Below are 26,870 nucleotides of genomic sequence, written 5' to 3'. Positions count from 1 at the left end.
GTAGGATGGGGGGGGGGGGGGGGTTAAAGGGTTAAACCATATCAACTACTACAGGATTAGTACATTCTACTTCACTAACAACCTTCCAACCAATCTTACTACCTACCTGCAAGAGGCACGCACACACACACACACACACACACACACACACACACACACACACACACACACACACACACACACTTGTAACAGGGTGGAATCACGAGAATCTGAGGAAGACAAAGGCAGAGCAGCTTCAGAGCATATTTTGAAACATTTCCTGTGGACACCTAAAATAGAAGTACATTGATAAACCATTCATCCACATTATTTAATGCAGTGATGATAGTTATTATATAGCATTGGCGGATGTTAAGGATTAGGAGTTAAACTTACACTTACATCACTGAGCAGCGCACCTTCAGTGATAGGCTGAGACGCCCGCGGTGTGCTACAGGGAGTTACTGCAGGACGTTCCTTCCTGCAGCATGACTCCACAAGCACTGCTCTCACTGACACACACATATTGTATTTTATCGTATAATTTGCATGACTGTCATCTTTATTTCTTTATTTGCACTATCGTGTTTGCTCTTTGCTGCTGTAACACTGCAAATGTCCCTACTGTGGGACTAATAACGTATTATGTTATCTTATCTTATCTTATCTTGCCCTGGCCCACCATCTCCAGTCCTTAGTAGTGGGTTAGGGTTAACCCTAACCCAAACCGTATTACACAATGGATAAATGAATGCCTGAGAACACCATTACCTTAGATAACATGAACACCATTACCTTAGATAACATCATGAACACCAGTAGCTAACATGAACACCATTACCTTAGTTAATATGAACACCATTACCTTAGATAACATCATGAACACCAGTAGCTAACATGAACACCATTACCTTAGTTAATATGAACACCATTACCTTAGTTAACATGAACACCAGTAGCTAACATGAACACCATTACCTTAGTTAACATGAACACCAGTAGTTAACATGAACACCATTACCTTAGATAACATCATGAACACCAGTAGCTAACATGAACACCATTACCTTAGTTAATATGAACACCATTACCTAGTTAACATGAACACCAGTAGCTAACATGAACACCATTACCTTAGTTAACATGAACACCAGTAGTTAACATGAACACCATTACCTTAGATAACATCATGAACACCAGTAGCTAACATGAACACCATTACCTTAGTTAACATGAACACCAGTAGTTAAAATGAACACCATTACCTTAGTTAACATGAACACCAGTAGTAAATGATTACTAGACCAGTTGTTAGTTAATGCTTATTAATTAACAGTACTTAAATGTTTATTAATTCCCCCTTATTGCAAAGTGTCACCCATTTCCTCAACAGACGAAGATGAAGAACAGTAAAAGCTGAGGCTGAGTGACACAAAAGGGAACACTATTAGTTCATCATTTCTTTAGATTCTAGTGAAGCGGGTTGTGAAGGAGGAGGTGACACAAAGAGAAACTATTAGTATTAGTTCATCATTTCTTTAGAATCTAGAGATTCTAGTGAAGCGGGTTGTGAAGGAGGAGGTGACACAAAGAGAAACTATTAGTATTAGTTCATCATTTCTTTAGATTCTAGTGAAGCAGGTTGTGAAGGAAGAGCGTCAACACGTCTACTGTCGCTGTAGGGCTGCTGCTGCGAGGCTCGGGGCAGGGCTGGGGCTCACCGTCTAGTATGTTGTAGGCATGTACACCCCAGCTCCAGCGCTCCGCTCAGCTACCTCAGCTGGACGCCTGGTACCGCCATCACTAAGAGCAAGCCAAGGTCGATCGTCAAAGTCACCCACTCTTCTCTGTTTTGGGACCGCAGTGGTGGAACGAGCTCCCTGCCGATGTCAGGACCGCAGAGTCGCTCACCAGCTTCCTCAAAAGAAACAAGACTCACCTGTTCAGAGTTCACCTATAGACTCTGCATAGCCTCCCCCCCCAAACCCCTCTTACGCACTGTGTACGTATGGACGTATGTTGTACGTCCTGGAGCTTAAAAATAATACTTAGCATTGTGTACCATCTTATCCTAGCTATCTTCGCTGTATACGGGTAATGGGCTAACCTAACAGTTGTTGGCACTATGAACATCCTTACTGTACCGACAGAGGTTTATCGTTGTTTCTCTTTCTTCTGACAAATGTACGTATTGTAAATCACCTTAGATAAAAGCGTCTCAGGCCCTATAGATGTAAACGCTGAGGATGAGGGCCAGCACGGGTCCGCTGGAGGGGGCGTCTGGGACCTGCACGGTGTAGTCCCCCACGTTGAGCTTCTGGGGACTCTCATTCAGCACAGGCCGGTACTGCAGCAAGTCCTCCAACGTGATGATCCCGCCGGCACACACACACGCACACACACAGGTACATATACACAGGTACGCACAGGTACACACACACACACACACACATGCATACGTACACACACACACACACACACACACACACACACACACACACACACACACACACACACAATTCAAAGTCAAGGTCAAATATTTCCACACTATCCATCATCAGACATTTCTGCCTACATCCATCATGTAGACAGAAAGGTTGGCAATAATGAGGAGTGATCATAGTTAGTTAACATGAACACCAGTAGTTAACATGCCTGAACACACACACACACACACACACACACACACACACACACACACACACACACACACACACACACACACACACACACACACACACACACACAGCCAGAATGACCGTAGGAGTGAATGTGTGTGTGCTGGTGGAGATTGCAGCACTGTGAAGAGCCGGTCACAGTGCTGCCGGTGTCACTGCTGGGTACAGTCTCAGACGTCCCAGGCCTTTGATTTGGAGTTGTAGGAGAGGGCCAAATAGGATGTGACAATGCTATTGCAGAGCAGAGCTTCAGGCAGAGCCAATTCCAGGAGGGGCCCAACTGGGGTCTGCACCATGTCTGCATGTGTGAACAGCTCTCACTCACCTCCATGGCCGGCCTGTCAGCTCTGCAGCTGGCTAAGATGCAGAGATTTGGGGCAGAGAAGAGACCAACCATTGGGCCTTTGCTTCAGAATAACTGATGTGTTATTGTATTGTGTAATGTGAAAAAGAAAAAAATTGTCTGGAAAAGATAGAGTGATGAAAGTTCTGAAGTGTACACAGCTCTATTATTACATAAAGGGGTAAATGTGTGTACTAGATTTGTTAAGTGGTTTTCCCACTTCCCAATTTACTTTTAGAGTCTAGCTGAGATGTACATTTAACCCATTATCCTCCATGTTCTTGCGGTTGGATAAAAGGCTATGATCTTCCAGTTAAAGTCACCGATGACCAGTGATGCCACTAACGCACTACTTAGTAACGCGTTACTCTAATCTGACTACTTTTTTTCAGTAACGAGTAGTCTAAAGCCCAGTTCAGACCAAAGATTCGCGACGCAACAGCTTGCAACTCGCAACTCCTTGCGACTCCTTGCGACGAGACGGGCTGAGACGTTCTAAAAACCGGGCAGTTCACAATGCTGCACCGGGCGGCGACGGCAGGTGGTTTCCCTAGCAACTGTGAACGCTCTGGCACAGCTGAGAGCCGCATCAGCATCACTTGCATCCTGCTAAAAAGTAACCTAACTTAACCTTAACTTTGCGATTACATTTATTTTTTATTTTGGTTGAGAGTAGAGTAGAGTTGCTGTCTTTCGCCATTCTATACTACTTCTGCATTGTAGTAATTCGCTGGAGCTTAGTTTGTTTAGATCCCGCTAGTTGGATACATTGCATTCTTTCGTAGTGGCGACTTCTCGACTGCAAGGGAAGCTCGGCTTCACCTAACATTTCGAAAATTAAATGGTCAGATATATACTGTTGTGTTAACATTTCATTGATTAAAAATGCGTTAGAACACGTCCATCTCGAAGACGAGTTCGTTCAGAATCAGCTGCTTATCGCAGGTCGACTGACTCGATTTCCTTCTCATACACTTACGTGTTTAATTTGCGTGTGTTTAGACAGATGGGCGCGCGCACACACGCGCACCAAGCATCACCCGCATTCATTCATTCAACACTCACTCGCGGTAAAACTATGTTTTCTCACGATCAAATAGGCCTACTCATCAATCCTAAAAGTAATGGGCTTGTACACGATGTCTGGGTCAAGAACGTGTTTGCTGTACGGTGTTTGCAGATGCATTGATTTAAAAGTACAACTTACCGCTGTATCAGCTGTTCTTTCCCAAATCATTTAACCAATCATTTACCCTAAAACTAGATTTTGTTTTGGAAGCCTGGAATATACTTTGCTCTAATGTATTATTGTTATTATCATTATTTTAACGCATGGCATAGCCTACTATACTTCATTCATGTTCATTCATGCAGCCCTATGGAAAAAAATGTTTCCACAATCCACACGCTATTTCTATGCAGTTTCACACATATGAATAACCTTTGACATCATAATATTTAAATCAGGTTAATAGTTTGCATGTTTGTGTATAGCCTACGTGTGTGTAAGCGTAGGCTATGTTGTAGTTCCGACCTGCCATGGCACGTCAAAATAGCAACAACAACTGCGCTATCCGCTATAGACCAGGTATTTTTCGGTCAGTGGCGCAATTGCATTGGCGCATTTTTTAGATCACTAAAATAGCACCAAGTATCATTTGCGCATTTGATGCGTCGGTGTAGAAAGTATATTGCGCCGGGCGCAAGATAGGGCCCTTCTTCTGTTTGGCGCACATGACTAATTTGCATACGCGCACAGGACTGTCGGAATGGGAGCATGTCGGACTGGCAGCATGTAACAACGGCTAACGTGTAACGGTAACGGTTACGCGCGTCTCGGCGCGGTACTGGCACGGTACTGGCGCGTCAACTCCGGCAGATCGCAATCCCCCCCCCCCCCCCCCTGAATTTAACTAATAATAAAGTAACTTGTAATCTAACTTAGTTACTTTAAATAAATCAAATCAGTAAAGTAACTAAGTTATACTTTTTAAAGGAGTAGTCAGTAATCAGTAATCAGATAACCTTTTCAAGGTAACTGTGGCAACACTGCCGATCACACACGGGTTTACTGGCATTAACCACAGCTCGTCAGAGCTACTACCATATCATCCCGCCCTGGCCTTGCTAGTTTGTGCAATTGTAGGGGTTTCCCGTGAGGACTCTGATGACAACAGCTAAATAAGGATAACGGTGACGCGGCCCCCAATGATTATAAGGTGAAGACGTTTGCAGCAGAGAGGCCATCACTGCGCATTGTCCCGCTGTCACTGCTGTGGGGGGTGCTTTCGGTGGCTAGAACGTTTTCTTCCTCGCTGGTCTAACCCTCTCCGTTGGCTGTGTTGCTGGATGCTGTCGGGCAGGAGAATGGTCAGGAAGTCCCTGGTGGCCGGACTGCTGGCGGTGCTTGTGATGGCGGCGGGCCTGCTCCTGGGCCTGCTCCTGGGGATGGGCAAGAGGGAGCGCAACGCTCCCACCGACCACTTCTACTCCAAGGCCGCCGTGGCATCCGACGCTGGCACGTGCTCAGAAGTGGGGAGGTACGTAGCCCGCCGCATCCGATTCCCCCACAGTGGAAAGTTACCTATGTGTTTGTCCGGGTGTGTTTTTTATTTGTATGTATTTCTGTGCATGTGTGTGCATGTGTGTGTGTGTGTGTGTGTTTGTGTGTCTGTGTGTGTGTGTGTGTGTGTGTGTGTGTGTGTGTGTGTGTGTGTGTGTGTGTGTGTGTGTATCCTAGTCTTTGTGTACCTGAATATGTTGTTGTTGTTGTTGTTGTTGTTGTTGTTGTTAGCTGGTTGATGTGGTTCAGATGCCAACATAATAGGGCGGCATGTGGCTCAGGGGGAAGGTTGCTAGTTCCATCTCTGGCTCCTCCTAGCTGAGCGTGGAGATGTCCCTGGGCAAGACTTCTCCCGACGAGCTGGCTGTCGCTTTGCAAAGTGCGTGAATGTGTATGTGTACGAATGGGTGAATGTTAGGCAATATTGTAAAGCACTTTGAGTTGCCACTGTTCAGAAAAGCACCGTATAAACGCAGTCCAATTACCATAACAACCCCCGTCATGTGTGGTCACGGGTTGAAAACACGCACCGTCGTCTGAACCTCCATGCTTGTGTTGCTCTTGTGTGCGAGAAGCTCGCTGGGCGTGGCCGTAACGTGTCCGTTGGCTTCCCAGAGACATCCTGAAGAGGAACGGCTCGGCGGTGGACGCGGCCATTGCCTCCCTGCTCTGCGTGGGGCTCCAGAACGCCCACAGCATGGGGATCGGCGGGGGGCTCTTCTTCGTCATCTACAACGCCTCCACCGGTGAGCCCAGCCCGCGGTCCGTCTGGCTCGTACCAGCCTCACGGGACCCTCTCTCTCTCATCCTGCTCCTGTCCTCCCTCCACAGGTAAAACAGAGACCATCGACGCCAGAGAGACAGCACCGATGAAGGCCACTGAGGATATGTTCGTCAATAACACCGAGCTCTCTCATAAAGGTGAGAGCAGCAGATCCTTACCGGTTAAAAAACCAAGACCGGAGCCCCGCGGTCTGGAGTGAGAGCAGCTCATTGGCTATGAGAATGAGCTGTGCCTTCTACCGTCGTTTTCCCCACCGCCTCTGTAATTCAGGTGACCGCACACATCGGCATCAGCAGGATGAGTCAGGGATGAGCACAGACACGACGGTGTCGTGTACGTCCCACCGTGCCACCTTGCATCCTCCTCCTCTTACAGACAGGAGGAGGAGGACCACGGGCGACACCCCCTCTGCACCGCCTCGGTTCAGCCCTCAGCCCACCGGTGGCCCCGGGCTTACACCGGAAGGCGGGGGCGACATACGGTTACATAACGGAGCGGGGGCGGGGGCGGGGGGGGGGGGGGTTCATGGGCCGTCTGCCAAAGGGTTTGCTCTTTCTGCACCACAGGCGGATTGTCCATCGCCATTCCGGGGGAGATCCGCGGCTACGAGATGGCACACAAGAGACATGGCCGGCTGCCCTGGAGGGAGCTGTTCCAGCCCAGCATAGCCCTGGCCCGCGACGGCTTCCCCGTGGGAAAGGCCCTGGCACACGCCATCTTCAAGAGCAAAGAGTCCATTCAGCAAGACAGCACCCTGTGGTGAGTGCTCAGAGGGAGATAGGACACATCAGACAGGCCAGTTTGTGCTGTGAACGTACTGGAGGTTTTCCAGACGTACAGGATGGTGTCACTGGGTGTCCTATCAAGTTTGTTTTTGCATTTTTGTCTGTTGATGTTCACAATATTGTGTTCAGTATTCAAAGATCAAGTTTTTTTTTGTATTAATGATCTAAATATACACGCTATATTGCGATTGATTCCTCCAGACTTACCAAGGGTGGTGAAAATATGTTGTGGTCTTCAACGGTGCGTCTTGAGGTTAACTTAATGTTAAACATCTAACGGGACGTTGTCCTCCGCTGCTGTGGTCCTTTGTGTTCCTGTTCCAGCAAAGTGTTTTGTGACTCTGAGAGAAACATCCTGAGAGAAAACGACATTGTTCGATTCCCCAAACTGGCGGACACGTACGAGCGGATTGCGGAGGGAGGGGCGGACGTCTTTTACAGCGGCTCCATGGCCCGCGGCATCGTGGACGATGTCAAGCAAGCAGGTACCTGCTGCACAGACGCTCACTTCTGTCGGAAGGAATCGAGACCTGGGCCATCAGGAACACAATGATCACTCCTAATGACAACATCAGCGCCAACCTTTCTGTCTACACGATGGATGTGGACAGAAAGGTCTACAGAGATGATGAATAGTGAGGGAATATTAGACCTTGACTTTGAATTTACTTGAGTGTGTGCGTGTGTGTGTGTGTGTGTCTGCGTGTGTGTGTGTGCGTGTGCGTGTGTGTGTGTGTGTGCATGTGTGTGTGTGTGTGCGTGTGTGTGTGTGTGCATGTGTGTGTGTGTGAGTGTGTGTGTGTGTGTGTGTGTGTGTGTGTGTGTGCATGTGTGTGTGTGTGCATGTGTGTGTGTGCGTGTGCGTGTGTGCATGTGTGCGTGTGTGCGTGTGCGTGTGCGTGTGTGCGTGTTCAGGCGGGATCATCACGTTGGAGGACTTGCTGCAGTACCGGCCTGTGCTGAATGAGAGTCCCCAGAAGCTCAACGTGGGGGACTACACCATGCAGGTCCCAGACGCCCCCTCCAGCGGACCCGTGCTGGCCCTCATCCTCAACATATTGGACGGTGAGCCCCGGCCCGGGCCCTGAGCCTGGGCCTCTGAGCAGCAGCCCTACAGGGACACTAGACGTGTCATCACTCCTCCTCCACACACCTGCCCCACTGGAATCGAAAGAAATGATGAACGCAGGCCGTTTCTCAATTCGCGTTCTCGTGTGTTCTCGTGTACTTGCGTTCTCGATAAACGTCATCAGTGGTGGCCCAAGCACTGTTCCAATTCCAAGTACGCGAGAACGCGAGTACTGTCGTAAAACCCGTGTGTGTTCTCGATGCGTTCTCGATGAGGCCGTTCTACCGAGGATGCATCGGAGGTGACTCGTGTGGACTTGGGACCGTTAAATATCCCAGAATGCATCATCGAGTCCGCTGCTGTTCCAATTGCAGAGTGCGTACTCGCGTTCTCGGAAGTCTGTACTTGAAAGTCCGGACTTGCCAAGTACGTACTTCCAAGTCCGCGAGAACGTAGTCCGCGTACTTGGTATTGAGAAACGGCATAATAGTGTTCCCTTACCTGTCACTTTCCTCTTTCCCTCAGCCTCAGCTTTTATCGTGGAACAGTAATAACTCGTGGAATAGTAATAATTTACTAATGGTGTTCATGTTAACTAAGGTAATGGTGTTCTAAGGCATTTATTTATCCATTGTGTAATATGGTTTGGGTTAACGCTAACCCACTACTAAGGACTGGAGATGGTGGGCCAGGGCAACCAGAGTGCAACCCATAACTCTTAACATCTGCTAATGCTATGTAAGAATGCTTATCCCTGCATTAACTAATCGTAATGAATGGTTAATCAATGTACTGCTATTTTAAGTGTCACCAGGAAATGTTATCCATGATGAAACAACAAAAGCAAACCTGTTTTGTGTCGAGATAGCTCTGAAGCTGCCCTGCCTTTGTTTTCCTCTGGTTCCAGCGGAGTCATAGCTGTGAGCTGACAGGGCCTTTAGTGAGTTACCCAAAGAGAAAGAACCCACCTGGTGTCAACAGGATCCTGTCTCCTGTATGTTGCAGGGTATAACTTCACGGGGAGGAGCGTCTCGACGGCGGAGAAGAAGACCCTGACCTACCACCGCATCCTGGAGGCGTTTCGCTTCGCTTACGCCAAGAGGAGCAAGCTGGGAGACCCGCGCTACCTGAACATCACAGATGTGAGCGCTTTGGCTAACACTAGTTCCTGTGGTTAGACTCCTGGTGTTGAAGTACCAACAATGGTACTTCAATCTTAATACAACTCTTGCAGTAAAATGCCTTGCTTAAGGGCACTCTGATGATTTGATGATTTGGATTTGAATCAGTTTATCTTTAGTTTATATTTGATTAAGACATTGTGGGAAAAGTGTTTGTGTCCCCACCAAGCAGATCCTATTTTGGAGGATTTGTCTGGACATAAACACGCCTAACTACTGTTTGTGCTCGATGACTCAGCGTTAATCTCCCGGTCTGCAGTGTCGTCATCCTGAGGTACACTTGTGGTCCTTAACACTTGTGTACCTTATGGGCTCGGCCGCCTACCGCACGTGACAGCAGGTTGTCACTGCTGCTGTGCACAAGTGGTTGCAGATTGCGTAACATCCCACCGGTACGGTGAGCACAGAGGCGTCAGGGTTAACAGGACGCGTGGAGCCGAGGCGGTCGGTTCCCCGCGGCCCGTCTCTAAACGTGTGGCTACGTTCTCCGTTCTCCAGCTGATCCACAACATGACCTCGGACTACTTTGGCGACGGCATCCGGAGCCGGATCACAGACGACACCACGCACCCCGACAGCTACTACGAGCCAGAGTACTTCGTCCCTGACAACCACGGCACGGCTCATCTGTCCGTCATCGCCGAGGACGGCAGCGCGGTGGCGGCCACCAGCACCATTAACTTCTAGTAAGACTGTCTGACGGCCCGAGTGCACGCAGGCCCGTCAGTCAACCGGGCATGTCCATTCGATGTGAAATCGGATTATGGAAAGTTGCAGATGAGTTTCGCTGAATGGGAAGAGATCTGCTATTACCGTTATATTATGTTATGCATTTCATGCATAATCTTCTTCCGCTTTCTCACATTCCTCAGCTTCGGTTCAAAAGTCATGTCCAAGACCACCGGGATTATCTTCAACGACGAGATGGATGACTTCGGCTCCCCGCACATAACCAACGGCTTTGGAGTCCCCCCATCGCCAAGCAACTTCATCCAACCAGGTCGGGAGAGAGGGGGAGGGAGGGAGGGGGAAGGAGGGAGGGGATGGCAGGGAGGGAGGGAGAGAGGCTACAACAGGCTGTCCACAATATGGGTCAAATTGCAGGATTGCCTTTTGCTCTTTGGCCAGGGCAACTCAAGAACCCAAACTGCTCTTACTCAGATACTATAGCTTGACCCTTTCTTAAGTGGGTGAAAGGGACACATGTATGGCTCATAATGTACTTAATCAAAGCAGAACAAATCATGATTCTATTGATAAAACTGTCCGCCCTACAATGCTGGTTAACGGTCTCATCCAGGCAAGAGGCCGCTCTCCTCCATGTGCCCAGCCATCATCTTCGACAAAGACAACAAAGTTAAGATGGTGGTGGGAGCTTCCGGGGGAACAAAGATCACCACAGCCACTGCCTTAGTAAGCATGCATGCACACACACACACACACACACATGCACCCACATGCATGCATGCACACACACACACACACACGCATGCAAATGCACATGCATGCACACACACACACACACACACACACACATGCACGCACATACACACACACACACACACACACACACACATATGAACACGTGCAAACACACACACACACACACACACACATGCACATGCACATGCACACACACACACACACACACACACACACACACACACACATACAAACACAAGCACTCACACTTTTGGTATAGCTTTGATGTCCAACTATCAAAGTACTTTATTTCTTTGATTTGATTTGATTTCTTCCTGGTCACAGGTGATCCTGAATTCTCTGTTCTTCGACTACGACCTGAAGAAAGCCGTCACAGAACCCCGATTCCACAACCAGCTCAACCCTAACATGACGGTGGTGGAGCAGGGCTTTGAGAAGGTGTGCCTCAGGCCGTCTCCCTGCGTAGGCATTGGCTCTGCCAACTTCATTAGTGTGTGACTAACAAACATACAGTCCAGCTGAAGACTGAAGGGTGCTTAAAGGTGGCATGACGCGCCACCAGGTGTGGTGTGATTAGCCGTTACAAGCCGTTTTGGAAATCTGCCCCTTATGACATCATAAGGGGCAGAAAATGGGTGTGTCCACCTAGACGTGTGCTGGATAGATCAGTCTTCCAGCCTACCCAGTGGACCGTAGCCAAACGTTGCTCATCTATCCGTCACACATCTAGGTGGACACGCACACCTGTGATGTCTTAAAGGGGCTAATTTCCAAAACGGCTTGTAGCGGCTAATCACACCACACCTGGTGGCATGTCATGGCACCTTTAAACTAACATAACTACAACTTAAAACAATCTTCTATTCACTCCCCACATGCTAAAGTTAATGGGGACAGGGGGGTGATGATGATGATGAGGAGGGTGATGAACAAGATGATACAGGTGATGAAGGTGCTGCTGTCCCCCCCCAGAGAATCCTGGAGGGGCTGACCCAGAAGAACCATGTGACCGAGCTGCTGCCCGTCCCCGACTCGGTGGTGCAGGCGGTGGTGCGGCAGGGGGACCGCCTCTGTGCCGAGTCCGACCCCCGTAAGGGGGGCTACCCCGCAGGCTACTGAGAGCCACGCCTGGTGCAGCTGTGGATCCCTGCTGTCGGGACAGGGGGGGGGACGGGACGGGGCGGGACGGGGGCGGGACGGGACGGGAACAGGGGGGGGGGCGGGCAGGACGCTTCGACAGCCTCAGAGGGACACCAGCGACTTGTTAAGCTATGGACACAGCCAACGTTGTTTGAGTTTAACCTTATTTTAAGTCAAATATGGAGAAACGGATTTCCTCTTTTTTGATTCCTCTCTTGAAAAATGTTACTCCAATTTCAAAAGAAATCCAAATCATTTTTGCCTGATGCTGAGCTGATGGTGACCAAAACTGGGATCATCATGGTGTTTTTTTTTTTCCATCAGCCCTTTCTGCCGTGCCGAGTCAGACCATGACGCTAAGATCTGCGTCTCCGTTAACAGTTAAGGCGCGCCGTGCCGTGCCCGAGACGGGCCGTCTCCCAGGTGGGGCTAAAGCCCCCCCCCCCCTCCAGGTGGTGATGACAGCCGTGGTTGCTGTTCGGAGCGAGAAGTTGTCTCTCAAATTGTAGAGCTATATTTATTTATAGACCTATATGAATACAATAAACTGTGCGTTCTTGTGCCTGAGGCACATCGCCATGCACGCAGATTATGGCTAGAGTTCACAGTAGCTTGATTCGTTATGATTCGTTCATTCCCATAACGAACGTAATTGCCTAATTGAAAAGGTTAATGAAGGTTAAGATAGAAGTGCACCGCACTGATATTAGTTTGACGATATATGTTTGCAAAACAAAATCTTGTTGAAATAGGAAAGCTTTACTTCAGATTATTGTTCTGAAGACTGGACATCGGACAATAGGAAAAACTGTCCAATGTGTTCACATGATTTATCTGAAATAAATCTCTCAATGAGATATTGAGATTAGAAAGCAAAAGGGGGGGAATATTAAAGGTCAAACTAATTCATCATCGCAGTTATCATGTTGTGTGGTCGGTCTTTCTGAAACAAACCTATGACATTAAATGTCTCTTAAACTAATCAATTAATGTGACGTTAGGTTATAATATAAAACTACATTAGGCTACAAATAAGTGTGTTGTTGTGACGTCGACTCTGGCGTCATCAGTCGAAGCCACGCCTCCCAGCGGGTCGCCCTGGTGACGGAGACGCAAACCCCAGCCGAGCCGAGCCGAGCCGAGCCAGGCTAGGCCAGCATAGTGTCATGGAAAAATCTGCTCATGTCATGTGATTTACTATAATCCGGAGATTTATACAAAATGCAATCAGATTTAATATATACATATAAGCAAGCAAGCTCATAGAGATTTATGGATGGAGACATGTTCCTATCATTCAAAAATATTCCAGTAGAGGATAGAATGGTTATTAACATTAGAGACATTAGAGTACATCTGTCCCGAATCAACAGTTTGCTTTTTTTCCCAAACAATAATGGCCAAAACGAATCTAGTGGGAAGGGGATTCTGTTCGAAGAAGAGTTGGTACTCTGTTCTATACCGCATAGGAAAAGATTTGACATGGAAATAATTCGAGCCACCTCAGATTGTCCTGATATAGGCTATATTAACAAATTCCCTTTTTATATCTAAAATAATTTGCTCAGAATCAAACCTGCAATCGGCCACTGTGTGTCATATTTCATAAACTCAACAGATGATTATTTTGTTTCCATGGATCTGCATTGAGTGTTGTGACAGCCTGAACGGATTAATGTCAATGTTTAATACTGAGTAGAGGTTAGGTGATGTAAAGTGTATCTTGAATATATACATTTGCACATATATTTTTATAAACATGCATTGTTCAACCATGCTGGTTATTAAACATTTAAATATATATTTTTTCAACTGTGCTTCCCTAAATGCATCACTATATACTGTAGCAAATGTCTTTCTCCACGCCATACAGCACACTGCTACGCTCCAAGCCTCCCCTGGGCTCTGACGACCACACACAGGTGGATGTGGAGTAAACCGGTTTATTGCAGAGTTGGTGGAAATCTAGCAGTCAGAGAAGGTGTTCAGTCCTAGCATATCCAAGCTCTCTCTCTCTCGTGTGTGTGTGTGTGTGTGTGTGTGTGTGTGTGTGTGTGTTAAACCAGCCATTAAACACACTCTAAATATACCTACCGGAAATATTGTACAATGTACTAAATTTAATTGAACACAATTGCTCCATTATTTACGTTTAGATAAGTACAGTTAGATTAATCACAAAATGGCACTTATTGATTCTTGATAAATGATTTTGATTCTTTGTAAAATAAAGATCTATATAACAGGAATTACCTTTAAGTCGCTATTTAACGGTAAACAAGTATTTAGACATACGAGAAAAGGATAGGAGAATACGTAGAATACGTAGAGACCTGCTAGATGAGGGAATTAGATTCCCAACTTGTGTGTTTTGCATTTTATAGGCAAGAAGAGAAGAAGACGCCCCAGAATCAATCTGTTTACAGCAGTCAGTGACTCAAAGTCAAACAGCCGGATTGCGTCAGAGGCTTTTGGCCTGACGGTCGTAGTAGATTTATCAGAGACCACCCTGGGCCTGTGGAGAGCTTGGCTGTTCTGCCCTTTATAAAAATAAAAATAAACTGAAATTCCCAGCTGTGAGTTTCTTCAATGATAAATAAAGGTTGGTTCACCAGCCCTTTTGCAGAGGATTCTCTGAATCATCAAGCCACTTGAACGTCCCTGGACTTCCCCAAGTACATCTGCTTTTGAACGGTCACCAACCTCTAGGCTGTGATGCACTAGCCCGTTACTACATACAAACAGTACACAGTATACGCATGTAAGAATAACAAATAGATAGTAAAATCCTGCTAAACTGAACTCAAATATTTCCTAAAAGATATTTAACAAATTAATTCCTGGCCAAAATGTCAAATATCGGTTCAGAATTAATTCGTTTCACAAGTCAAAAGAAATGCCATCCTGTCTCGTTACCTCCAGACGATCAGATTATAATGTGACCGTGAAGAGAGAACGTTTCCCCGCTCTGCAGAAACAGAACCGGTCTTCATCAGTATTCAGGGAGGGCCACGGGAATCATCCAGCGCTCCAGAACATATCCATCTTGTTGTGATCCGCAATATCGCCCTCATTCATCACGCGGCGCCGGCCCACCGACGCGGCCTGATAAGGCGGCAGGCCGGCTGTGTTCCCTTCGTGTTGGACAGGCCCGGGCGTGTTCGACATGAACGATACGGGTTTAGAATCACCATCCCACCCTGAAGCGGTCGGGAGTGAGTGAGACAGAGAGAGATGAAGGGATTATTCTGATTTGGTTTTTGACTTGGATTAGGGGGTGGGTGGGGAGGCCACAGACGATGGGGTCCGGAGGGTCAGCTGGCGTGGTACTGGGCAACATTAACCAGAGTGTAACGAACACGCCAGAGCTGAGGAGAAGACAGACCATCTAGTGGAACTAGAGGCGGCACACAAACTCAGGGGTGGAAATAGACTGACGCCCTAGTGTATTAGTGTATCACAAATGGAGATAAAACAACATATAAATACATAAGACGTGCATTTAATCGATGCAGCATATGTTTTAGTTACAAAAAAAAAACAACCATTCAATCCTCGTACAGAAACTTTACATCAAACGATCCACAGCCCGTGCAGATGCATTCTCTTCTCTTTTAGAGAAGTCCACAGAGGGCGGGGTCTTCACAGCAGGGGGGTCAGAGCCTCATGTCGGTGGGCGCCCGGGGGGTCTGCAGCTCGCGGTCCAGCAGGTGGAAGAGCATGGCGCAGCGGTTGCGCTGGGCGGTCTGGCCCAGTGAGCCGTGGAGGCGCGCCTGCAGGTAGCGGACGTCCCGCAGCCGCTCCTTACAGTTGAGGGTGGAGAAGTAGGAGGCGGCCTCGTCCAGAGTGTGGATGGCCACGGCTGGGTTTGGGACCGGGGGGGGGGGGGAGGAGGAGGAGGAGGAGGAGGAGGAGGAGGAGGAGGAGGAGGAGGAGGGGGGGGAGGAGGGGGAGGAGGAGGAGGAAGAAGAGCGCCAACAGAGTTTGAGAAAGCAGGAGGAACCGGTTTTACGTCCTAGAAACATCCAACGCTTGCTGTTTGAAGATCCCGTCTCTTGTGTTCATTCCTCTACCCTGCTCCCGGTCGCCCAAAGTGCGTGGAGAGATGAAACGGCCGAGGGTGTGTCTACCCTGAGTGTTGAGGAAACGCGCTGGCGAGGGAAACCTGCGAGTTCCGCAGTAAAAGCGTGACAGACTATCAAACTAGATTCGGATAAAGTTTGATCAATATCAAGAGAAGAGATTGAGGTTTTGGTTTTTTGTCAATATCCTTTTTTTAATCATAATGAATTTCAAACATAAATCATTTTTAATTTTTTTTGACATATTCATTATGTATGAATATTATATTTCATAATTATTATAAGACCGCGAGGGGGTTCCCCACACCAGCATAACCAGTTCTTGAAAATTGTACAGAAACATTTAACGTAAATAGTATTATGGAAGTATTAAATACTGTACAACATCACTGTACTACTGAACATATTGAACAGTATTGGCCGAAATAATAGAGCGCAGTAGTGTGTGGCAAGCCCTCGTGATGTGCATAGTCTTTGCTCTGACTGTTTGTTTTTTGCGGTTGATTTCCTGTCCGATAACTAACAGCAGGCTCTGTCTCACTCGGAAGAATTTGGTATTCAAAACAAACCTGTTGCTAGAGGTTGCTGACAGCATCCTGTCATCAACCTCTATTGGAGCACCGCCGTGCAAGTCGTCACACGCCGACTGCCATCACGATGGATCAACAAAACGCAGATAGCGATCTCATCTGATAGGTCTATGAATGTAGTTCACCACAATGAAGGGCAGGTCTGTGCGTCGAAAAACCTAAATAGGATGCTACCGCCAACAGCTCCAGTAATCATGTTGACTATGCAAAATACCTGATTGTGATCGGTTAGACCACGGATGGGCTGCCTGAACTATATATATATATATAACTGAACTATATATAGTTCTTATATTTTTTCTTAAATTATATATAGATTAACTATATATAATTTTATTACAGAAAACTCGATCAACAAAAACCGTACCTTTCAGTCAAAATGAGAAACAGTATCTGTTCATAGAATTCAAAGGCCCCCCAGACCCCCTGTCCATGATTACGCCATGATGAAACACATTTCATCACCAGCCACCTCTGATACAGACATATGTCTACGCATAATTTGTTCTTATTTTTAATTATTTTGCAGCTTCTCTCACATCCGATCAGGTGAAGAGCGCAGTCATGTGGCCCTCTGATGGTGATGATGAAAACTTTTGGCCCTCGTCTATATCATGAAAGTGACCGATCCCATTTGCAAGCTAGAGCCTGCAAAAATCAACCTACTGGCGCCTGCCACAACACAGGCCAGCCCAGGCCACCGTAGCCACTGGAGAGCGAGGGGTGGGAGAGATGTTCCGTTGGTTGCAATAAGCCCACTCCGCTAACTGCTAGCGGGTCCTACACGCTGGACCTTTCATTTCAACATCAATTCATATCAAGAGATATTGTATCTCAATAGCCGTTTCTCAATTCGCGTTCTCGTGTGTTCTCGTGTACTTGCGTTCTCGATAAACGTCATCAGTGGTAGCCCAAGCACTGTTCCAATTCCAAGTACGCGAGAACGCGAGTACTGTCGTAAAACCCGGAAGTGTTCTTGATGCGTTCTCGATGAGGCCGTTCCACCGAGGACGCGTCGGAGGTGACTCGTGTGGACTTGGGACCGTTAAATATCCCAGAATGCATCATCGAGTCCGCTGCTGTTCCAATTGCAGAGTGCGTACTCGCGTTCTCGGAAGTCTGTACTTGAAAGTCTGGACTTGCCAAGTACGTACTTCCAAGTCCGCGAGTACGTAGTCCGCGTACTTGGTATTGAGAAACGGCTAATGGGACCTTCCTGGTTAAATAAAGGATTTAACGGTTCTGAAACGTTAAATCCTTTATTTAACCAGGAAGGTTAAATAGGGGGTGGGGGGGGGGGGGGGGGGGCGGTCCTCACCCGCTTGCTCTCGTCCGTTGGGCCGCGTGGCCACCAGGGCCATCTGACAGCGGGCCGCCAGCAGCAGGGCGCGCCCTTTGTCCATGATGCCGCCGTGGGCCAGGATGGGCTCCAGGGCCTCATGCAGCACGCTGAGCGCCTGCTCAGGGACCCCCAACATCAGCTGGGAGGAGAGACCGGACAGACGCAAGAACGGCACATTAAGGGGGGAGTGGGGGGAGAGCCACTGCAAGAACAGCACATTAGGGGGGGAGTGGGGGGGGAGAGCCACCGCAAGAACAGCACATTAAGGGGGGAGTGGGGGGGGGGGGAGCCACCGCAAGAACGGCACATTAAGGGGGGAGTGGGGGGAGCCACTGCAAGAACAGCACATTAAGGGGGGGGGGGGGGGGAGCCACTGCAAGAACAGCACATTAGGGGGGAGGGGGGGGAGCCACTGCAAGAACAGCACATTAGGGGGGAGGTGGGGGGGGGAGCTACTGCAAAAAGGGCACATTAGGGGGGAGGGGGGGGGGGGGGGGAGCCACTGCAAGAACGGCACATTAAGGGGGGAGGGGGGAGAGCCACCGCAAGAACGGCACATTAAGGGGGGAGGGGGGGGGGGAGCCACTGCAAGAACAGCACATTAAGGGGCGAGGGGGGGGGAGAGATTCACATGCCACCTTCTGCTCTTTCATCTCTGCATCCGTGAAAATCGATAACACTGTAGATGTTATTGCGGCGGTTGTTGTTGTGGGGGGGGGGGGGGGGGGGGGGTGTGCAGACCTGGGTGAAGGCCAGGTGGAGGAGGGTCCTGGAGGCCAGGGCCTGGAGGTGGTGCTGGCGGGACAGGGACAGGGCCTGCAGCAGCAGGGGGAGCCCTGTGGAGAAGTCGGACGACTCCCAGTGGAGCTCCGCCGTGGAGAGCAGGACCCTGGAGGAGGAGACACGCCAGGCCCACAAGCACACACCCGAGATGTTACCACACACGCACGCACACGCACACACACACACACACACACACACACACAGTCCTACCTGATGATGGTCTCGGTGCACCTGCTCTTCTCACAGTGCACCTGGAGCTTCTGCAGGATGCCGTACGCCTCGGTGGTGCGGCTGAGCGACTTCAACACCTGGGCCTTCCTGCGGGGCGGGGCGGGGTGGGGTTAGGGGGGGGTGGGGGGCGGTCAGGCTGCACACTGTGACCAGAGCAACAGCCATTGCCAGACGGGTGGGTGGGGGGCACGGGGTGGGGGTGGGGGTGGGGGTGGTGGGGGTGGGGGGTGGGGGTGGTACCTGTAGAGACCCTCCGTCTTGTTCAGGGCCCTGATGGCGGGGACCAGAGGCTGGGCCAGGTGGTACTTGCCGTCATTCATGTGCTTCTCAAACTGGATCTTCAGGTCACACAGCATCCAGAGCTGAGCGGAGAACGCAAAGGAGGAACCACAACGCAAAGGTTGATTATATGAAAGGAGTCCAACGGTATTTAGTCTGAACTAAAAGGTGGGCGGTTTCGCGTGGCAGAGCCCAACCCCAACCCCCCCCCCCCCCCACCCGTGGAGCCTGTGTTCAGCAGTCTGTCGTCTGTGTCGCTCCACTCACCTTGGCGTGTTGCGTGTGTGGAGGGAACTGCTCCTTGAGGTGCTTGAAGATCTCTGTGGTGGCCCCATAGAGGCCCTGCAACACAACAAAACACCCACAACAACATCAACGAAAGACATGAAGAGATGAGATGCCCCTCCCACTCCCTCAACAGGCCCAGACATAAGAGAGAGCCTGCTTCATTAATATCCATTACCTTTATAGCTCCACTAATGGATATATAACAGATGTGGCAGGGGTAAGCCAGAGACAGACAGACAGACAGACAGCGAGAGAAACAGAGAGAGACAGACAGACAGCAAGAGAAATAAAGAGAGAGAGAGACAGTAAGAGAAAGAGAAAGACAGACAGCGAGAGAAAGAGACAGGCAGTGAGAGAGAGAGAGAGAGACAGTGACAGACAGTGAGAGAGAGAGAGAGAGAGAGAGAGAGAGAGAGAGAGAGAGAGACAGACAGACAGACAGACAGACAGACAGACAGACAGACAGACAGACAGACAGACAGACAGACAGACAGACAGACAGACAGACAGACAGAGCGTTACCTGCTCAGCGTGCAGCTCGGCCAGGTGGCACAGGGCCACGGCGAAGGCCTCCGTGTTGTTCTGCGTGACGCCGAAGTTGACGGGCTCCAGACTGCTCATGTTGAGCAGCAGCTGGGCCTGCTGCTGGGCCATGGTGCTGCAGGGGAGCAGAGCGGAGATCAGTGCATCGTGGAACACGGCCGCCACCGTACCAACACCAGGCACACTCTGGTGGCTCCTCCGCGCAGGTGCATTGAGACAGGGAGGCTCAACATTTGTCTGCTATATAAAACATATATTATATACATACACACATAAAACTAACTAAAGTGGAAAGTAACTTGTCATTATGTTGAGTTAGAAACGACATCTGACCTGGGGCTTTGACACTAGACATGCTTGCAACACATCTATGTATGAATGTCAATGGATAGGACGAGGGGCGGTCGTAGAAGTAGTATCAGAGTGATTGCAGTAGTATCGTTACTCTGTTTGCTCATCGATAGATTGGCTTGTTAAACAGGTTTGAGATGTGAGTCGTGGGCAATGGAGGGAATCGGAGGGACAGCATGGGGGAGGGAGGGCGGGGCATGGGGGAGGGAGGGCGGAGCATGGGAGGGAGGGCGGGGCAGTACCGACCTCTTGCCGTACATCCTCCATATGGAGATGGTCTGCGCCAGGCTGATCTCGATCAGCTCCGACAGACTGTGCTTCCAGTGCAGGATATCCGTGTCCTTCAGCGCGTCCATCAGCTCGTGGGCTGACTTGCCCTGCACCGCCCCCTGCTGGACCAGCGACTGGATGCCCAGAGAAGCCAAGTACTGGAGGAGAGAGAGCAGTTAATGAGCGGGGATGGAGAGTTGAGCACATACTAACCGTGTCATTATATGTTGCATTTTAACTAACATCATCATCATCATCAGCACCATCACAGCGGTAGTAAAGGGCAAAGAGTAAAGAGTGTGGGTGGACTTAAAAGGTACAATATGCTTCACTTTAAAAAGTGCTCTCAAAACACATTGTTGTGTAGACGCAAACTTTAAGGTGATCAGTGATCAGGGCTCAATGCTAAATCTCCTTAGCAGCATAAAGAATTATGTCAAAAATAGTTTTTAGGGTGGGTGAGGTTTTGAGAGACCATTAATGAGTACATATTAAAGCAGTTAACCTGTAAAGTGTTAACTGCTTTAATAGTGTGCTGGAGTGTGACGGTTCCGCTTTAAAGGGCATGATATGTCACGTCTGCAACCAGGGGTCACGCAATGAAGACCCCAACAAATGATGTCGTTTGATGAGGCTGTGAAGTAACGAGGGATCATGGGAGTTGATTTCCTCACCACCATTAGCTGGGAAAATGTATGTCAGAAATCCTTCAGGGACGAGTTGATTAATTAATTAGGTTTTGTTCATTTTGTTATTTTCATTTGTCATTTCCATCTCGAATCATCCCCTCAAGTAACATAACATGGACTTGCTAACGCAGCATTAGATGAGTATACCACCCAAACAGACAATGGTTATGTGTGGCAGCCTATTTATCCAGGGGCAAAACGATCATACTGAAAATACCTAAAGTGGTTGTACCTTACACAACATACATTACATACATACATTACATTACATAACATTACAGAGTATCCCGCTATACGACAGCAAACAGCAGATGAAGAACTGCGTGGACAGTGGAGCTGTGGGGAGGTTGTAATGCACATAGATTGTACATAATAAAGGTTCAACTGATGGTGGAAACTACTGTGGACTTCATTCACACCAAAAAAGTTTCCTATTCAGATTTGATTTTGAATTAGCAGCAATTTCCAGCATCCGTCATATGGATTTGGGAACTCAGGATTGATTATATTAATGAATTTGGCCAGCCGTCTTCCCTTCGGGGGAAAAGCCTACATCAATCCCTCCCATGCATGGACATGTTGTGGTTCAGAGGGAGCCCGGAGAGGGCATTAACAGACGGTCCGTTAGTGTGGGGGAGAGAGAGAACCAGGGATTCCGTGGTGTGAATTAAACTGATCCCATCAACTGGCTGCCTTTCAAAATCTGATTCCATATGGTCTGTCTGGTGAGAGATTCAATGTGTTGTTTGAAGCCCTACAATGAAATAAGAATGAGGTATTTTAAATATTTAAAAAAATGTAAAACAAACATCAATGTACGGGTCACCCTATCGATCGTGAAGGTTGTCGTTCTCTCGGACAGATAAAAAGAAATCTAAATAAAAATGACCCACTGAGTCATGTCTATTGGTAGGAAACACTGCATTATCAAGTGGCTGGCATGAGCCACTTGTCCAAGTAGCACATGGCAGTAAACTGGATCAATATTGAAATATCATATCAATCAAGTAGGTCTCTGCGGAATTACTGATTTCACGTGTTTGCCCGGAGGTTAGGGGGGAGTATGAGGCTATTGACGTAAACAAAATGCAACGGACCGTAACCGTGAATACCAATAAAGATTTCTCTGGCATTTCTCTCGCATTAAATATTACCAATGGCCATGACCTTTAAGGCATCGAGAGTGAGGTTCACCCTCACTCCCAACATTCAGACATTCCACTCCATTTTCAAAACAGCACGCTGCTTTAAGAAAGGTGTACACACAGCGGGACGGCAGGACCCTCCCTCCCTACCTACCGGCAGGCAGAAGTGGGCGGCCATCTTCACCGAGTCCTCGGTCAGCACCGAGCTGTCGGAGCCCTTCATCTGCTCCAGTGTGTAGAGCCAGCTCTGGAGAACGGAGCAAAACACAAAAGACATGTGAAGAAGAACCACCACAGAGGTGGCAAACTTGACTGAGACTTAGTAACTGATGATAACGGATATTGTGGTTTTATTTACCAGGCAGTGCTGTAGACACACGTGGTCGTTGGACTCCTGGGCGATGCGGATAGCCTCTTGCAGAGCGAGGTCAGCCTGTTGACTGAACGCCCATACATAAGTGTGTAAAGGGGACCCACTTTACACTACACAGTGACTCAACATGACTACCAAGTCCTTTAGCAGAAACATTTATCCAAAGTGAATTCAGAATCGTGTCATTCAAAAGCAAGTAGGGGTTAGACATCTTGCTCAAGGATCGTTCAAGGGTAGGCTGTGGACACTGGGGATCGAACCCGCGTACCTTTGGGCAGAGAGTCGAACCCCCCCTGTACTCACTAGTGGCCGAAGCGGCAGTGGAGGCTGGCCAGGTTGAGAGCGGCGTAGCGCAGACTGCGCCCGTAGCCCTCGTCCCCGTTGCTCTTGCCCTCGCTGCCGGACAGGATGAGGCGGTCGAAGTAGTGCAGCAGGCTGTGGGTGGAGATGTAGATGTCCTGGACGCGCATGCTGTTCAGGTAGTTCAGGTAGTGCTGGGGGGGGTGGAGGCGGAGGAGGAAATGGAGGATGAACTAGGGCGTAGGGATAGATGTATCACCGTATCGTGTGCTGGGGCTCTGTGTGCAGTTATTGAGGGTATGCCTTTATTTCTAAATTATTTTTATATAACAACAACAACTATTACAACTACAACTACTACTACTACAACAACAATCTGTCTTCAGGTCTATCTGTTTACAGTCTTCCAGTTAATGCTGCACAGAAAGCAGAAAAGATAATGCCTCCGATAATTCAGTAAAGTAGTCTGTCCATTCATAAGAAACTGTACCGAAAAAAACAACAACACCACCACCACCAACTCCTGAGCGACGTGTGTTAAACTGAGGTGTGTGTGGCAGTGGGAACAGAGTCTCACCGCTTCAGCAAAGTCAGGGTTGAACTTGAGCATGTTGTTGAGCTCCTCCTGGAGTGCGGCGGGCCTCAGGGCCTTGTTGTCATCGTTCTTCAGCAGGTATGCCTTGGAGGAGGAAGGTTTTTCATAAGCTGTAGTTTACTTTTTACCCCTGAGATAGGCTTCCCCTAGTCCAGGGTTCCCCAATTAAGTTTTGCCAGAGGGCCAAATTTGGTCAAGCATGCCACGCCAAGGGCCGAGATATCGTTACATTTTTTTAATTCGCCGTTTTTATGTGCACATTTTGCTTTAATTATTACTATAATTATTAGTAGTAGTTGAAAATACCCTGTGTTAGGAGTCACACAATAATGCTCTCTTGAAACAAAATTTGTCCAAAACCTACCATTAATTTATTAAAATGCCGCTGGAACATCAGCAAACAAAAAGTCCAGCAAACAAACACGCACGCAGTGCAGCAGCCCCAAACATAAAAACTTAAATAGCATCAGCACAGTGTGTCTTCAACAGGGCATTGGGCCTGGTGCCATCCATCCAGATCAGTGTGTGTTCACATCCACTCTCTTCCCCTCTCTATATGTCTCTCCCTCCCTCTCTAAGAGACACAGGAAGATTTTAGTTAGTTAGCTTTAAAATGTGATACCACAATGTCTGACATTAGTTTTAAACTTTTTAAATATGTGTAGCAAATAACATCAGTCTGTAAACAACAACAAAAAAAAAATGTACATGTGAATGCCACTGGGTCAGCGCGGGCCGGACATTTGGCTCCTGCGGGCCGGATCTGGCCCGCGGGCCGCTAATTGGGGTTCACTGCCCTAGTCTGACCCAACACGTTGCTTTTACCAGGTTAGCCCCCTTACTTCTGTTGACAGCCAGCCATTGGTCAATCAAGACGCCCATCTCAAGTTTTGAGTCTTGTTGGTCTTGTATCAAGACCAATCTGCCCAATCACAGCTTAAGCGCCACCCATGACTTGTGGTTGTCCCGCCCACACTGAAGGTACTTACTCCACCACCTGTCATTTATAACTCCACCGTTAAAACAACCCCGCCCCCCCCACCACGATCTTACTCACCTGTTTGGCAAGAAAGTATTCCGCTTGTTTCTGTGAGAGGGGACCTCTGCTGACCGGATCTTCATTTCTAACACAAAGGGCCTCGTTAACAACCAATCAACCAACAGGTACACTTTAAACCAGGCCTATTCAACTAGTGGCCCGTGGGCCGAATATGGCCCTTCTTAATTTTTTTCTGGCCCACAAGAGGTTGCTTGCAAACCAAAAAGAAATTATAAAAAAAAGTATATATATTAATTTTATAATATAAAATTATAAAAAAAACAACAAAAAAAAAAACACGCTTCAAGATGTCTCTCTCCAAGCAAGATTAAAAGTGAAGAAGTGACAAGTTTATTCCATGTAGTAGTACTATATCTATTAAGTTAACACTGCTTTAAGTACGATTTATTTGTAGTGATTCATTGACACAGTTTTACTCTGTGTGTGGCCCATGAACCCCCAGTGGTTTTCTTTTGGCCCACTTGTTAAATTGGTTGAATAGCCCTGCTTTGGTTCAGCTCCACACTTGCATAACTTAGCATTAACATCAAGTCAGACCGATTTTGAACCTGATAATGAAAAGCATCACTAACCGAAGCTCTGATATGAGCAGAGGGGAGTCCAAATCCCTCTCCATCTTGTCCCCGACGGTGTCTTCAGTACTGGTGAGGTCCATGTCAGAGTCATCGGCGGCAAAAGTCGGCACCTCCATCTGCCCATCGACTGGCTTGGCGTAGTAAACGTGATAGTAGTGCTGCAAGGACTTGTACAGCTTGTACACCTGGCTAAAGGATAGCTTGTTGTAGGCTAGGAGCATGTGTCTAATAAACAGACCTAGGAAAGACGAAGCGTTGGTCGTTTAGGAATAAAGACAAAGAATATGGGTCTAAAGAGGCATTTCAAATAAGGACGCATACTAAACTCACCGACAACACTTGTTTTATATGCCTCTGAGTCAAAGGCAGAGAAGGGAGTAGGTAGGGTTGTGAAGAAGAACTCCATGTCTTTAAGTTCTCCATCAGCCATCTCATGCAACCTTTGATGATATGTGAAAACAAATGTCACACTACAAACTGCAGATGGAAGACTAAAGCTGAGACACATACATGAAAACATTAGTGTTACCTGATTTTTACAGCGAATGCAGTCTGAGGGCAACAATCTTCTACAGTTTTGAGGAACTGGCCAAGAGTCAGGTCTGGACCCTAATGATGATCCCAAAACGAAAAGCAGCCTCATGTAACGAGAACCATTGTAGTATTGTGGAAAACTTGCATATCACCTAATGCGTGCAGTGTACCTGTTGTAAGGGCAAAATCAGTTTGTTGAGCCGTCTTCTTTCTTGCAGAGCGATCTTGGAAGTAGTCATCTCGTACAGCAAGGCAAGGACGGAGATTTTGTACGGCGTCACCCAGTCTTTAATACCGAACACATTGGCGTGAACTACTCCATTTGTCATCATGGGGTTGAAATATAAACTCTCGTGTACGCTTGCCATTTTTTAAAAGTGACACGATCTTTGGCATACAACGAATTGTTGATGTGCGAATCTCTGATGACAGATGGTCTGGTTTGCAGCCCTGAGATGAGCTAGTTGGCCACCAAGCAGCTCCAGGAAGCTAAACCACTTGCATTGAAAGGACCGCTTGCAAGGTAAAATAAAAATATAATGATACATGTACATACAAGTCACACAGGAACGGAAGTCACTTTGCTGGTATCATTTGTATTTCATGTGTTGATACAAAAATGTGTCGCTTCGAAAAACCCTCCTGTCCATTTTGAAATACGTCACATATTCCGGAAGCCCGACCAATCGAGCGCAGAACACTCGATATGCGTTATCCTTACTTCACCATAGACCAATTCAAACATACATATATAAGATGCCATGCATGATAAGTATGTTCAATTGAATTTCATCTAAAAAAAAATATACGCATACGCATACACACACATAATTATATCAATTTGATTGATTGATTTTGGATTTATTTTTATTTAA

At 47.9% G+C, this 26,870-nt stretch overlaps 3 protein-coding genes across 3 annotated transcripts in view; 1 reads left to right on the top strand and 2 right to left on the bottom strand.

Moving 5' to 3' along the window:
• The window catches only part of lrrc75ba (leucine rich repeat containing 75Ba), a gene marked incomplete at its 5' end in the record, with an annotated part of 9,869 nt that extends 6,815 nt beyond the window's left edge, over window positions 1–3,054 (bottom strand). The window contains one exon of the mRNA XM_084468222.1: window positions 2,983–3,054. Within this exon, the coding sequence (XP_084324348.1) occupies window positions 2,983–3,054 (72 nt within the window). The remainder of the gene's footprint in view (window positions 1–2,982) is intronic.
• A 2,421-nt stretch (window positions 3,055–5,475) lies between these two features.
• ggt1a (gamma-glutamyltransferase 1a) lies at window positions 5,476–11,944 on the top strand (the record flags this gene model as incomplete). Its single annotated transcript, XM_084468761.1, has 12 exons — window positions 5,476–5,540; window positions 6,179–6,309; window positions 6,395–6,484; window positions 6,914–7,106; window positions 7,457–7,617; window positions 8,048–8,197; window positions 9,207–9,343; window positions 9,881–10,068; window positions 10,255–10,382; window positions 10,683–10,795; window positions 11,150–11,263; window positions 11,798–11,944. The coding sequence occupies exons 2-12, from the start codon at window positions 6,261–6,263 to the stop codon at window positions 11,942–11,944; spliced, it is 1,470 nt and encodes a 489-aa protein (XP_084324887.1). The 5' UTR covers window positions 5,476–5,540; window positions 6,179–6,260.
• Window positions 11,945–15,528: 3,584 nt separating this feature from the next.
• anapc5 (anaphase promoting complex subunit 5) lies at window positions 15,529–26,623 on the bottom strand. The gene is made up of 17 exons (XM_084467615.1): window positions 26,166–26,623; window positions 25,991–26,070; window positions 25,792–25,901; window positions 25,459–25,699; window positions 24,884–24,950; window positions 23,809–23,910; window positions 23,235–23,425; window positions 22,917–22,998; window positions 22,713–22,805; window positions 20,701–20,882; window positions 20,083–20,218; window positions 19,540–19,614; window positions 19,234–19,355; window positions 18,973–19,080; window positions 18,721–18,868; window positions 17,956–18,118; window positions 15,529–15,827 (listed from the first exon to the last, which is right to left on the bottom strand). The coding sequence occupies exons 1-17, from the start codon at window positions 26,361–26,363 to the stop codon at window positions 15,622–15,624; spliced, it is 2,304 nt and encodes a 767-aa protein (XP_084323741.1). The 5' UTR covers window positions 26,364–26,623; the 3' UTR covers window positions 15,529–15,621.
• Window positions 26,624–26,870: the final 247 nt, after the last annotated feature.

The sequence above is a fragment of the Micromesistius poutassou genome (genome assembly GCF_964030765.1).
Source record: "Micromesistius poutassou genome assembly, chromosome: 5".
In the NCBI taxonomy this organism is placed as follows: Eukaryota; Metazoa; Chordata; class Actinopteri; order Gadiformes; family Gadidae; genus Micromesistius; species Micromesistius poutassou.
Note: the sequence above shows the minus strand (reverse complement) of the source record. Positions and strands in the feature narration are given on the sequence as shown.

Excerpts from the sequence above, each read along its gene's own strand:
- anapc5 (XM_084467615.1), bottom strand. The coding sequence starts at position 26,363 with ATGGCAAGCGTACACGAGAGTTTATATTTCAACCCCATGATGACAAAT. Across the intron at positions 19,615-20,082 it reads CCGAGCTGCACGCTGAGCAG|GGCCTCTATGGGGCCACCAC; the intron begins GTAACGCTCTGT and ends GTTGTGTTGCAG. Across the intron at positions 19,081-19,233 it reads AAGACGGAGGGTCTCTACAG|GAAGGCCCAGGTGTTGAAGT; the intron begins GTACCACCCCCA and ends CCCGCCCCGCAG.